Raw genomic sequence first — 15,176 nt, forward strand, 5'->3', positions numbered from 1 at the left:
CCTTCTACAGTAAACCAATACAGACCGATATAAATTCTTCCCACTCTTCCAAAATCATTAGAACATATTGTACACAGACAACTTACGAATTATCTCGGCGAACACAAACTCGATTACTATCAATCGGGTTTTAGGCCTGGACACAGCACTACTACAGCCCTACTTAAAGTGACTGATGACATCCATGAATCTATGGATAGGGGTGAAGTAACGCCACTAACTCTTCTCGATTTCTGCAATGCCGTTAGTACTGTTGATATCGACCTGCTTCTTGCAAAGTTGAAGACCTTGCACCTGTCAGACAATTCCCTGAGCTGAATTGACTCCTACCTACGTGATCGAAACAGTGTTTTTCACTTGGTAATCCGTTCTCCCAATGGCAATGCACAAAGGCGGGAGTGCCGCAGGCCTCCGTATTAGGACCACTACTCTTCTCTATCTACATTAATGACGTATCAAAGAACTTACAGTAATGACGATATCACCTCTATGCCGACGACCTACAACTTTACATACATTCCAGACCCAATACGATCAATGAATCGATTGACAAGTTGAATTGTGACCTAGCCACTGTCTCCACTTGGGCGGCCAATTTCGAACTCGCACTTAATCCAAGTAAGACTCAAGCTATAATTATTGGCCATAAGCGTTCATTTAACTCTCTTAATAACAGTAATCTTTCAGTTGTTACACTTAACAACACGCTAATCCCTTATTCATCTGTCGTAAAAAAATCTTGGCTTCTTTTTCGATAATAATCTAAATTGGAATTTTCAAGTTAAAGAAACGATAAAAAAATCTGTTCCTCCATTCACTATTTTAGTCGCTTAAGAAACTTCTTGCCCCAGCAACTAAAACTTACCCTAGTACAAACCCTAGTGATGCCGCACTTCGATTATTGTGACGTTCTGTTAAGTGACCTAAGTTCTGAACTGTCAGTCAAGTTACAGCGAGTTCAGAATATGTGCGTCAGATACGTATGCAACATCCGACGATATGATCACATATCACCGTCCTTCGCAAGTCTTTCGTGACTGCGACTTAAAGAACGTAGAACTTTACACTCTTTGTCTTTACTCTTTCGAATTCTGCACACTTCAACACCAAATTACCTTTCGTCTCGTTTCTCTTATCTATACTCTAACCACGACGTAAATACCAGATCACTTCTCTGTGGCGCATTAAGTATACCTCTTCGTAGAACATCTCGTTATTCATCATCTTTTACAATATCCACCTCGCGACAATGGAATTCCCTGTCACAAAGTATTAGGGGCTGCAAGACAATAAACACTTTTAAAAACAGCTTAGAAGATAACCTTCTTAGCATTTCACTCCAATCATGCTGACAAACTATCAGTGACTACATTGTTACTTCTTCCTTTAGACATGCAACCTGATAGTGCTTTATTTTCAAAATTGTCTCATAATAATCTCTTTCTATTATGTTATGTATTATTTAACGACGCTCGCAACTGCAGAGGTTATATGAGCGTCGCCGGATCTGCCGGAATTTTGTCCCGCAGGAGTTCTTTTACATGCCAGTAAATCTACTGACATGAGCCTGTCACAATTAAGCACACTTAAATGCCATCGACCTGGCCCGGGATCGAACCCGCAACCTTGGGCATAGAAGGCCAGCGCTATACCAACTCGCCAACCAGGTCGACTCTTTCTATTATATAACATTATTTGAAATATATTAACATAATATGTGTTTTAGCTTAATTCTGCTGCACAGTTTGTATTTCAGTGTTTAATTAATAGTTCATAGCATTTTGTTGTTTAATTCGTAAATAACTCTTGTATACATGTTCTTATCTAAATCAAATTTTTCAATTCTTTGTAAGTTCATACATAGCCTATGTATGTATACGTTTTGCTGGTTGAGTGGAAGAGAAGGCCTTACGGCCTTAACTCTGTCAGCTAAAATAAACTACTACTACCACTACCACCACCACCACCACCACCACCACCACCACCACCACTATAAATATAGGGCTTCGACTTTTTCAGTCCCTTATGAGGAGCTCACTTTTTCGTGGTAGAAGGGCTCAATACTCATAAATAGGGAACGGATTTCTAGGTGCTAAAAAGAGAGATTTAGAAATTTATAAAACGCAATTTAGGACTTTTAGGAGTTTATATAAAATTAACAATAATTTTAATTTTAGTAAATAAGTCCATTTAGATGGAGTTTAAGCAGGGGACTGGTGCTGACAACTAGTGTTACTGAACTGAAGACTCAAATAATATCAGTGAAAGAAACTGATTGCTGATTGATCAGTTTCATTTTGCATAACAGGAGTGCATTGACGTGAAAAATAATTTGTAAACTTTCTCCTAACATGAACCTACCACCATAAGCCCGCCATCAATCCATATCTTGAGCAAGATTAATCCAGTCTCTGCTATCATATTCCACCTCCCTCAAATCCATTTTAATATTATTCTCCCATCTACGTCTCGACGTCTCCAAAGTTTTTTTCCCTCCTGTCTCCCAACTAACATACTATATGCATTTCTGGATTCGCCCATACGTGCTACATACCCTGGCCATCTCAATCAATCAGACACTCATGTTTATCTGTCAGAATTACATTTACGTAATTATAGACAATAGTCAATAGAAACACTATCAGAATAAAATGTTAAAATTCCAAGTTTATATGGCTGTCAAAATATGCATTAATATTATAAATTGGATTACTTACAAGCCATTTTTAAAACAACTTTGAATCTAAATAAGCCAATTGAGCGTGTATTCTTGGGCAATCTGTTAAACATATCTAAAGAAATAACATTGAACCATTTCTTGGTCTCTTCGCCAATCTGACCGTAGGTGTTGCAATAAATGATTTCCTAGTAAAATACTTGTGAAGATGGAATTGAGAAGCATGACTATCTAAACTAATCAAACGTCTGGATTTAATGTTCCTATAATGTCAGGTGAAAAATACAATGTGTGCAGTTTTCTCTATTTTTAATACCGACATTTTTATTTTAAATTATACGAAAAATACTAAAAAGGCGCTTTTCAGATACAAACATAGGTTTTAGGCATTTATAGGAGACTAGCTAAAAGCACCCGGCGTTGCACGGGTTTTCCTTTCTGCTTCTGTTTTTAATTAAACTCCTTATTACATTTTCGGAAATCTCGGAAACCTAACTATAGACAACCAAAACGAAATGCCTGTACTAAGCTAAGATTTATTCTTTACTTAACGTCACTTACATGAATTGATGAACTCCTTAGCGAAATGCCTCCCAGCGTTAGCTCAATTTAAAAACAGTTGTAAATCAGGCACCGAAAGAAAACATGTCATCATGTGCCTGACGTTCAGGGTTTTTATTTATTTATATATTTGTTTTTATTTATTTATTCTGGTGTAGTTAAGGCCATTAGGCCTTCTCTTCCACACCGCCAGAAATACAAATAAAATAATAGAAAAATCAAACTTTGAACAAAGTAAAACCCAACGATAATATGATTCCTTTTCCTCTTTCAGATCAGTTTCAGTATCGAATCAATATGTACGTATATAATTTAATTTATATTGGAAGACTTTTTACCCCTTGACCGCTGTACACCCACTTATATCATACCCAGTTTTTTTAAAATATGACTTGGAAAACTATATCTCACAAATTCAAAACATATTATATTAATTCTTATTTTATACACAGAATACAGATACAATATAAACTTGCAATAAGTCATTTTTTTTAACATAAAGACTAATATTCTGAGAGACGTATAGGCTTGACGGTATTTTAGAAATTAAGAGATTGTTATTTCCACAACGATAGCATACTACATTTACAATGTGATTATACACATAGAATTTCGCAGTAACATATTTTCGGACATGAACAACAATATTTTGAGAGACGTATATTTTAGAATTAATGCAATGCTATTTTCAGTCGCCTTACACACATTCACATACTCATTGGCAACATGACAGAAATATCATTGAATTGCTTTTTGATATGTGTAAAATCTTTTCTTTTTTTTTTCCACTCCTTTGTACAAAATATAGTCGAGGATTATGGTTCATTTAGCATTTTAGGTCCTATAGAATTTTAATAGAGGGATCCTGTGCACATGAAACGTAGAGATATCCGAATAGCATACGTATCAAATAAAATAGATTCGGAACTAAATCCGTTCCCTAATCATGAAAGTTTAATTTGTATAGCTTACTAGCACGTTAGAGGTGAAGGGAAGCAAAGATAAACACACAACGGATGGAGGAGGTTCAAGATCCCTAGTGAAGGTAACTTCCAGGGGTGTAGTCGTGAATAAAATAGTACCAGGGCGCATCGTCAAACATTATTATTATTATTATTATTATTATTATTATTATTATTATTATTATTATTATTATTATTATTATTATTATTATTTTAGGATAAACCATGACAAGATGCTCTTCAAGGAACAGCGTGATGTACTTGACAGCATATAGATGAAATGTTTGTTCACTATACACGTTATATTCACAAATTAATTACGGAAATAAATAGATAAATTTTGTGCACTTAATCTGCTCGCCTGACACAGTTCCTTCAATAAATATGACGGATTTATTTTTAAAATAATACCAAAGCGAAATTCACTTACCGGTTCCTCAAAGAGGTCGTTCAATCTAGTCCCTACGTCCTTGCCCTTCTTGGTCCTAATCAGCAAATAAATACTGTTGAGATTTGGACACGACCGAAGCAGCTTCTCCGTCAAAACCTTGCCCATTAAACCGGTGCCTCCTGTTATTAAAATGTTTGTACCCCTGTAGAACTCTTGGATCACGGAGCCTCTGTTCGCGTCCGTCGTCATAGTCGAGTATTGGCTATTGAATGAATGTTTCGAAAGTGTGTCGAGACACTGAGATGTTCTGCGATTCAAAACACACTTGAATATTTCGATACAGTAATTGTTTTAGTTTAACACTGAGTATCGACTATGCTCTAATGTATCAAGCCTATGTAAGAGAACTAACGAAACAATGTTCCGAGACACTGAATGAAAGTCCTTCAGAGCTGTGTTCTGCCCGTTGCCTACCGAAAAACAACGGTTCGGTTCTGACCCATGTGTCGAGGGCCACACTTGTTTCGTGAGCCGAAAATTGCCGACGTACTTTCAAATCAAGCCGAGTATATCCGAAGACATAGTACTGATAATGATGATGATATACTTGAATACATTTAAAATCATTGAGATACTGGTTTATCTTATGAACTAGAGCTTTTCCCCGCATACTATGTCTCCAACTCTCACCTCGTTAATAAATTCTCTGTCTCAAATAATTAACTAAACTCTTTCACATTACATTAAACACACACTCTAGGATTTCATAACTGTTTATAAGTATAGCAATGTTGAATGTTGGATAGCTATGATTATTGTATGTTTTTATGTTGAATATAACAGAAATAAATAACAACTCAGTGTAGAAGATACTATTTTAATATTATATATGCATGTTTGATCGTATTTATTTTTTATTCTTGTTTTTAACAATTTAACGTCCATTTGTCCAATGTTAATGTAGCATATATCTTTCTCCTAGTTCTGAAGGCTTAATGTGCAAACTTTGATAAATATCGGTCACAGCGTGTATATTTGTGTAGAGAACATACTATACGTACATACACTTTCATATATTACAATATTTACTTAAAAATGACTTTTATGCTCGACTATGCCGAAATGTAGTAATTATACACCTGGTAGCAGTCCTTTAATGCATGTCATTAAAGTACACCTACTCATTAAAGTACAGGTGTTCAGCCAATGACAACTCAGCTTACAGGTGTTCAGCCAATGAAAAGTCAGCTTTGTACCGTTATAAAACCGCAAGTATCGATTATTCTCGGATATGCAATCGAAAGATAATTAGCGAAAAGTCACGGAGGCTGGAAATCCAATATTGTCGCAGAAGGTTATGTTCTGTTACTATAATAATTAGCGTTAATTGTAAATAATATTCAAATAAATTCAATTTGTCATCTCGTTTTTCAATGTCGAATTCAATAATCAACGTTATATCAAGTTTAACGGGATTACATCAAGGTCAATGACATTATTGTTCCTCGGAAAAAATCAATACTTTCGCGTCTGCGCACATCTCACAATTCACGACCTAGAACAAGGTCACTTCCAATCTTGTCAGATACAAATAAAATGTATACATCTGAATAACTTCAAGTTAGAAATATGGTCGAGCATAAAAAATCGTATGAAACTTGCCTATAATGATAATTAGACGCTCGTATGAATATTATGAAACTCGCTTGCGCTCGTTTCATAAATATTCATACTTGCGTCTTAATTACTATCATTATGGGCTCGTTGCATAATGTACTATTAAGGAACCAGAGGTTCATTGTCGTCCTCATATAAGCCCGCCATCTCTCTCTTATTAACTTGCTGCTCTACTCGCTTGGCTACTGATAGTCTTTCTCTTAATTCTCCAATTACCGAATAATGGTCAGAATTGCAGTCTGCTCCCCTGAACGTTCGAATGTGTACTATATTAGTATGTCTTCATTTATATATCAAGATGTAATCTATTTGGTTGTGTGTCAATCAGAGCCTCCTTCAGTTACAAGCTGGAGCCATACGTCGGCAACACTGTAATTAACTGTCAAGCGGAGGCCTACTATCCATAACACGTATTGGTGCTAATGCCGATTTTCAATGTAAATTAATGTTACAATATAAGTGTGTGTCGATGGAATTATAAACTAAGTGCGTGTTGGCGATAAAAACAAGACAATAAATGAAAATATGGCTGCAGTCTTTAGCAATTTTTACGGTTATTATTAATGACAAAGTGAGTGACAATTCTTCTAAATATTGCATAAACTACATTTTTATAGTCTTACTTGTGGTTTGTGGTGTATCAGAATTCTGGCCAAATTGTTGGGTCTCACCTGCTATATCAATAAAGTTACGCCATTGATTTTCAAGTTCATTGTAAACAACTGTTTTGTGATCCCATAAATGTTGCAATTTTGTTGAAGATTCGGAATGCCTGTAACACGTTACTACTACCTATAATTTGTAGATGCATACACTCACTTTGTTGGTTTTCAAGGTTTGTTTATTAATATTATTTCTTTTGTAATAAATTAGTCATAAACATGATTCTTTTTACTTCGTATTTACAGGATTTAAAGTTCACTGAGTTTACGCTAATTGGCACATACTTAATAAATAATTATGTTTTGTTACGTATCATGTTGAAGGTATGTTTCTTCAGTTTTTCATAGATCTTTATACTTGGCCTTGGCCTATTTAAAATTATATTTTAACAATTACAACAAATAATAAATTTAGGATAACAGTATTGTTATGGTGACTGGCGAGGTTCAAACTAAAAGTGGCTTCCTGGGCATCTGAAATATTTATAGAAAAGCACGACAGATAATCACATGAAATTAAATTGTATATGGTATTCTAGACCTTTCACCTTTCACGTCAGAGGTGAAACAACATAAAGCGGCAAAACATTGTCAATTTACTACCCGCAAAATGGTTAATTGATTGGAATAGGGTATTGCGAAAGTACGTCGTTATTTTATTTATTTTTGTTACAAGTAACATTTCTTTAAGTATTTATTTATTTTCCCTTGTAACATAAATAAAAAACACGTATGCTTTTAATTTTTTAAGTTATAATTGGCTGTATGCAAGTACTTACGCGGTATTCTGAAACTCAAATAAAATACCATTTCGGATTCCGTAATAAATTACGTACATCAATACACTGAATCTTGATCATATGCACTTAGTCTTGTATCAATTAATGTCGAAAATGTACATGTGACAACGAAATCATAGCACTAAAACGTCAAACGTCATGCCTCCGCCCGCTTCCACTCAAAGTTGCCAAACCTGTCCATGCTCCGGCTTTTAACTGAAGATGGCCCTGGTGTCAATCCATCTGGAGAAGTCCAAGTATATTTATGTACTGTATATTCTTATGGGGAAATGTTGTACTTTTGACGATTAAATTTTTCGATGTGGCTAAGTTGGCTACCTAACGTCATTATCATTACTAGTCACGTGCAGCTCTCTTTTCCAATGTCGGTTTAAAAATATCCTCCCGTCCTACTTTAACATTGAAATACCCCAATAAAATTTTTCATGTGATATCTAGATAACTGATCAAAAGTGTGTTCCAATTCATCATGGAAGCTATCCTTTATATGGTTGTCTTTCTCTTCTTTAGAGGTGTGAACATTTCTGCAGTGCCTGGGAAAAGTGACATAAGTCAGTTTCCACAAACCTTTTTTAATAATGTATTGACAACTTACACTGGTTTATGTCGATTTGATTTTTTTCTGTATGAATTATTGTAACGGGAGAAATACTTATGTCTCTTTTTCCAAGCGAGCAGATGTTCCGTAAGTTGTCAATAAATTATCAAAAAAGTTTGTGAAAACTGACTTATGTCACTTTTCCCAGGTACTGCAGATTTGTAACTATGATATCGCACCATTCTTAAGTACTAAATATGGTAACCTGTCACTGATAAATTCTACCTTTTTTTACTACTTATTTTATTCTTTTATGAACAAAGTATCCTGTTCCTGATTGGTGATTATTGTTTCCTTTCCCATAATACAAGTAATTCCCTATTTGTGATATGCCATTCCCATCTAACCAAAACTCCTGTACTCCCGCAAAGTCTGTTCTATATCTAGCTAATTCTTTTGCTACTAGTGTTACCTCTCCTATTCTATATAGACTTGTAACATTCCTAGTACCAAATCTCATAACCTTATTTCTTTGCTGTGGTAGTGCCAGAGACTCAGACCCATTCCGAGGCTTATTTTGAGGTTTCGTTACAAGCTCCTTTTTACGGTGATGGTTTGTTAGCCCTTTGTTCAACCCGGAAGGTGGAGGACCACACCTTATCGGCTGTCCACGACTGCTTTTTCAGTATATTCCCTGCTGCCCTCCATGTCTGGAGGCCGTCTCCTCTACTTGCAATCCGAGGACGCGCCATGCACGCGCCGCAATACACGAGTCATTGCATATTACTGGTGGTAATAACAATTTCTTGCTTCCAATGCTTACTGGTTGGCCTTCCCATGTTATTTCCGCTTACTTATAATACCCATGACCTTGACGTTTGGTAGCCGAGACTGTATTATAAGAGGGATGTAGTTGCGAAATGAATTTTGAAGGAGTTCTTGGGTAAATGATTTAAAGATAACTTTGTGTATACTGAGTGTTATAAATAAAACTATGGCTTATTTCACAGCAGATAGTATTGCCAAAACAAGACAAAAAGTTACTATGAACACATATCCGGAAACAAACGTCTATTGATGTATGGTTCATTCTTTATTATGGTTAATAATCATAAATCGTTTGTTCATAGACTTGTGTGTTTGGTAGGTGGGCACCATCCAATATCATAATTAAGCATAGGACATGGGTCCTAAATTTAAAGCGCTATCTTCCAACATATCTTCTTACTGTGTAAAGTATTCAGTGCTGTAGGCTGTTTTTCAATCTGGGCTCATTGACCTTTTCTTATTAATTGTGTACACCTCTGCAATGCACCAACGGATATGATCCATGCACGATAAAACATCACCTCATTTTCCACACATAGTGCGATAAAATGTAACCTAGACATTTAATGACTGATGGATTGGACGAGGAGGTGCAGCAGCATGTCCTCCCCGATCACCAGAAATTATTTTTTTGGATATTTGTCTATGGGGACACTTAAAGACAGACCTGCAGAACTGTAGCTCCTCAGAGCGACTGCTTACTACCTCTTATTACCCCACCCACCTTTTCTACTAGTGCGGTCATGGCGTTCTAGTTACGCTCGGCTGCATCAACATTCATTCTCGCGGCGGCAGATATACAATACGCTATCAAGAATTACAAATGAACAGGTAATAAAATCCTTAGGAACATACCTTTAGAAAGTAAGAGAAAAATGAATGAAGGAAATAAATAAGTTGAAAGACATGTAAAATAAATTTTTAAATGTATGTGTGCATATAATGTAAGAAGGTCTACCTATGTATATATCGTCCTATTACTAGTAAAGCCGATTAAGTCCACTTTTTTGTATAAAATAAGTTCAGTACAATCCCCGATTTGTTTTTCCGTGCTCTGTATTCTACTAAAATGGAATGTCCGAAATAATGTTGCATGCAGGCTTAACCAATTATTTTATTTGAAGAATTTAGTATGATTTTTTGTACATTAATAAAGTTTTAATTCCTGTTTTTACAAAACTTGCATTACTGGTCTTAACTGGTAAATTGTACGTTGATAAGTGAGTGATAGCTGTATGACCGGATGTCAATGCTGTCATTCAACATTGTCACGCACTCCAGCCAAATAAATACATAAAAATAAATAAATAAATGAATAAATATATAAATAAATACACAATACGCGTACTGCAGTTTAAAAAGAACTGGAACATGACAAAATCTAAACCAGTGAAGAAATACTACTGTGTCATCCAATTTATTTCTACTCGTCATTTCAATATTAAACCACATTTCAAAAAGCCCATATTAAGAATTATGGAATACACAAACTTTCGGGTAAGTTCATTATTACGAACTGTATATTGATTATTTATTTATATAAATTAAGGACGTCACTCGTTGTGTTCATTTTGAATTGAAATTAATAGTGACTTTCAAGGTTCATTGTGTTTCCGTAGGTGATGATAGGAGGAATGTTTTCGAAAATCTAAAACAGGTTAGGTGCAAAGAAATCTCAAAGAAACTACCGACAGGAAATCTAGCATAATTGTAAACCTTGAAATGAGATAACGCATTATGAAAACAATGAATTTATTACAATCCTTTTTGAAAATTACATGCCACCACTGATGGATCTTTTGCACTGGCAGAGAATGTAAATAACTCTACGCGGAAGTCGATCATCCCCAACAGAAGTGGAGTGAGGCTGACGTCATATTTCCCCTACTTACGGGTTCTGCAGGCCTGCTTAAAGACCTTGGTGTGTGACACATTGGCAACGTACAAACATTACAGGAGCGTGTGTACAATGAATGTCAGCAAATCCGAAAGCAACCGATGTGTTTGGAAGAGTACGTAATCCTCTGAGACACAGGGCTGAAGGACGTGTGACAATGCGTGGTAAGCACATAGAGCACCTCCTGTAGTGACTAGACGGATGGAGATAATAAGCCACAATACAACGTGGTTCAAACCTTCATCATGTTTTTTTTCCTAACATGTTCATGAGAATTACTTCTCTAGTTTTGACCAATATTATTTGTTGTGCAAATGCGCTATACTTTTATTTAAACATCCTATATTGAGACTTCATCACTGACATATTATTATTACTAGAGACCGGATTTTTTTATTTCAACACGAAACATGAAATAATTAATTACGATGTTCCAAACTATCTTCCATCGACCAAATTATGTGGTTTTGACTTCCCTTTCCCCCCCCTTTTTAGTCCATATTCTCTTTTTCCCCTCTTTTTAAAAATCTCTTATTTTGGTCCTTTTTTGACAGAATATCGCAAACATTTAGATAAATGTCCTATATTTTTTTCCGATAGGCCTATAATTTCCATAGCAAGCGAAAATAAATATCGTTCTTCTTCTGATTTCAGACATTGAAAAACTAATAAATTGTGCTGATTTAGAGTTCAGGATAAAAAGAAAATTTTCCACCTCTGTTTTCAGTTGAGCGGTCATTTTCTGTTTATAAAGACATTCTACATTCAAAGAGGCAGAATCATATTGCAACATATTGAAATGTTGAATGTGATCAAATACAACACTTTGCTTATGTTGCGAAGCGATAAATATAAGCATGTGTGTGCTATGTGTATCTATGAATGTGCTGAAGTGTGTTTTCATTTAAAATAGCACCCTTTTGAGGGAGTAATATAATCCTTTTTGAAGTCCTTTTTTGACTATATCAAATACAACACTTTCCTTATGTTGTGAAGAGATAAATGTAAGATTGTGTGTGCCATGTATATATGAATGTACTGAAGTGTGTTTTGGGTAGTAATATAGTCCTTTTTCAAGTCCTTTTTTGGCTATAACTTTCCATTTTTTTGTCCTTTTTTGGTGAAAAATGTTCCCTTTAAAATCCGGTCTCTAATTATTACTTAAGAGTGATTCGACCTTGTTATTAAGAAAACTGGTTGGTTGATTTTTTTTTTCTTTTTAACGAATGAAGGGGAATTCTGAGATTGTAAGACCATAGATTTTTCCGCGCATATATTTGATAAAGAATTACAAGGTGTAAAGAACAGAATAACAAAAAAATAGAATCGTATATACTGCTTGCAATAAGGGAGAGATCAACGTTTTTTCGGACTAATCTGTAGGCAAGTTTCATAGGGAGTGAAGTCCAGAGACGGGTCTTATTCACACATAATCATATTAAGAAGGCTTTGGAACTGGAAAGGGGTGGACGGATTTTTATATCCAATGTGCTCATAACGATGTCAGAAGCAGAAAGTTTTCATCACATCAAGATTTTCATTTATCATAGTTTACATATTTTAACTATAACTTATGTACGCGTAAATATTCTCTGAGTTGGAGTTGGAGAGAGTATATCTATACATTTTAAGTAGACTGTCGCATGTGTGTTTATGAAAGTTATCTGAGAGTCTAAGAAAGTTAAAAATCTTAACATTTTTCATAAATTAGTATCTCTGGTGAGTGTGTAATGATCGGTACTGTTTACTAGTTCTATACAAAGTATTTCATCTTCATGTTATTGTGGTGTATCTTACTTAAACAATTAAGAAGGAAACACATGGACTTATAAATTAACCAGATTGTTTTTATTATGTATGTGGAGAGTTCACAATTAGGTCACAAAGGAAACTAATTACAAAACTGCTAAAAACTGCGTATCGTCTGTATTTCTACTGTACGCTTGGCAACCAAGATAAATGGTTCGGTCCACACCTGTGGAGTAACGGTCAGCGCGTCTGGCTGCGAAACCAGGTGGCCCGGGTTCGAATCCCGGTTGGGGCAAGTTACCTGGTTGAGGTTTTTTCCGGGGTTTTCCCTCAACCCAATACGAGCAAATGCTGGGTAACTTTCGGTGCTGGACCCCGGACTCATTTCACCGGCATTATCACCTTCATATCATTCAGACGCTAAATAACCTGAGATGTTGATACAGCGTCGTAAAATAACCCAATAAAAAATAATAAAAATAAATGGTTCGTACTCCATATAACTTGCAACAGATGTTACGTAAATTTAATTAAATGGACTATTAGATAGATTTATTGATATAGTTCACAAAAGTACAAAACTTAATAATTTAACAAAAGATATATATATATATATATATATATATATATATATATATTCATGTATTTCTACATAATAAATATACAATTTCCTAAACTAATTAATCTATCGCAAATCTCAATAATTTATTGGTTCAAACTTGCACTTACGTCTTGTTTTAGTGCATGTTTAAACCAAACGTGATAACCCTTAAGACTTTAAACCTTATTTATTTGCTCCTTTTCAAAATCTAATTGTAATATTTAGGTCTTATTTTACATAATAATTTATTATTCCAATTAGGTGATCAGATGTCGACATACTGTAAGTCATGAACCTGAAATAGCTGAATCGGTACATTCCATATGTAGGTTAATCTTTCTTTCTTGCATATTTTCATGTCAGCAGAAATGTTTGCGTAACTTCTATGAAGACTACCGCATACCTGCTTAAAAACAAACTTGACAAGTTGCTTACATAATCAACCTCAATTTAGTTTCATCATTGTGTCGCATGTACTCATTATCGATTCATTGCTATTATGATGACTAATAAATTTATTATAATTGCATTCTTATTGAAATTAAAATATATTAGTTAACCAATTTATAAAGTCAAATTTTCTTCTGAACTTTTACTAATTAATATAGCTATCGGAATACATTAATAACTACCTTAATTCTCTATTTTCAATTTTTTATTATTATTTTAAAAACTTGACGTAATTCTTTCTTATTTTCAAAACCAGTCTTCTTATCTTATTTAATTAATAATAAGTTTTTCTAATTTTAGGAAAATTTAATCTTTGTTGATGCCTATCTCTTAGTAGGTAGTTTCGTTCAGTATCTATAGTTTTGATTGAATCTACTTTATTTCTATTAGAGTTTCTATTTGTCATTTTACCTCGTATTAACTGTTCGTCACCTGCTTCTACTTCATCGGTCGGTATCGCACAGCTCCTCCAAAGTGTAGCACTTCCTCTAGCGCACCCCGGACTACCAACGGCATGTGGCATTCTTATTAATTCATCTTCACTTGCGCTGACCTTGCCGGTTGATCCACAATCGCTTCTCCTTGTATTTTCACTTGCGCGCCTCAGACTACCCTCACTGGTCATTCTCTCAGTCTGTGCCCCAGCTCCCCAAACAGCATCTTCACTGGTTCTAGCCTCTTCTTCCATACTAGGTTTTCCTTCTTCACTCTTCTTTCTTCTAAAGGGATCTGTGAAAACAGTGCTGTCTAGTTTATTTAGGTATGCTGTAATATCATTCACTCCCGTAAGCTCATCAATTCTTCTATTTGTTATTTCTGATTCCTTCTGCCCACTTGATAAGTTACTTTTCTTATCAGTCCTATCTATGCTTCTAGACTTCCTGTTTCGTGATGCACTTCTGTTTACGTGTGGTGTCGATGATGCTCTATTTCCACCAGTCTCTATTTCGTTATTTCTGTTGTTGCAGCAACTGAATAAATCCTCAGTGAATTGATTATTTAAGGCCTCTACATTAACTATGTTTCCGTTTATCTTCATTTTATCTTTTACTAAAGTTGCCCTCAATCCTTTACCTCGAGCTTCTTTTAATATTGGAATTAGTTTCTTTCTTTTCTCTCTAATTTCTTTTGCAAAGTCATTTTCTATGAATATATTTGTGCCTTTGAGTTGACGCGTATTGGCAATGATGTGCTCTTTGATAAAGTAACTGTTCAGTTTCACAATAATTGGTCCTTTTTTCCGTTACCGACTCTATACGCGTTATTAATCGCACTTATGTCCAAGTTTAGACTGAAATACTTAGTTAATAATTCTAACACTACGAAACCAGTATCAATTCCTTTTTCATGACTGCGCTCTTCAACGCCATAAATTACAATGTT

The 15,176-nt window shown here is 34.9% G+C and overlaps 1 protein-coding gene across 2 annotated transcripts in view; it reads right to left on the minus strand.

The window, feature by feature from the left end:
- LOC138706265 (fatty acyl-CoA reductase wat-like) overlaps positions 1-13,234 on the minus strand; it is an 87,671-nt gene extending 74,437 nt beyond the window's left edge. The window contains exon 1 of one of the 2 annotated variants that reach the window (XR_011333937.1): positions 4,631-13,234. Coding sequence is in view for 1 of the 2 variants with exons in the window: in XM_069835349.1 (XP_069691450.1) it covers positions 4,631-4,840 (210 nt within the window). In the remaining variant the exon portion in view is untranslated. The remainder of the gene's footprint in view (positions 1-4,630) is intronic. The other variant, XM_069835349.1, reaches the window with a different exon arrangement.
- Between the last annotated feature and the right edge of the window lie 1,942 nt (positions 13,235-15,176).

Source organism: Periplaneta americana, chromosome 9 (assembly GCF_040183065.1).
Source record: "Periplaneta americana isolate PAMFEO1 chromosome 9, P.americana_PAMFEO1_priV1, whole genome shotgun sequence".
NCBI lineage: Eukaryota > Metazoa > Arthropoda > Insecta > Blattodea > Blattidae > Periplaneta > Periplaneta americana.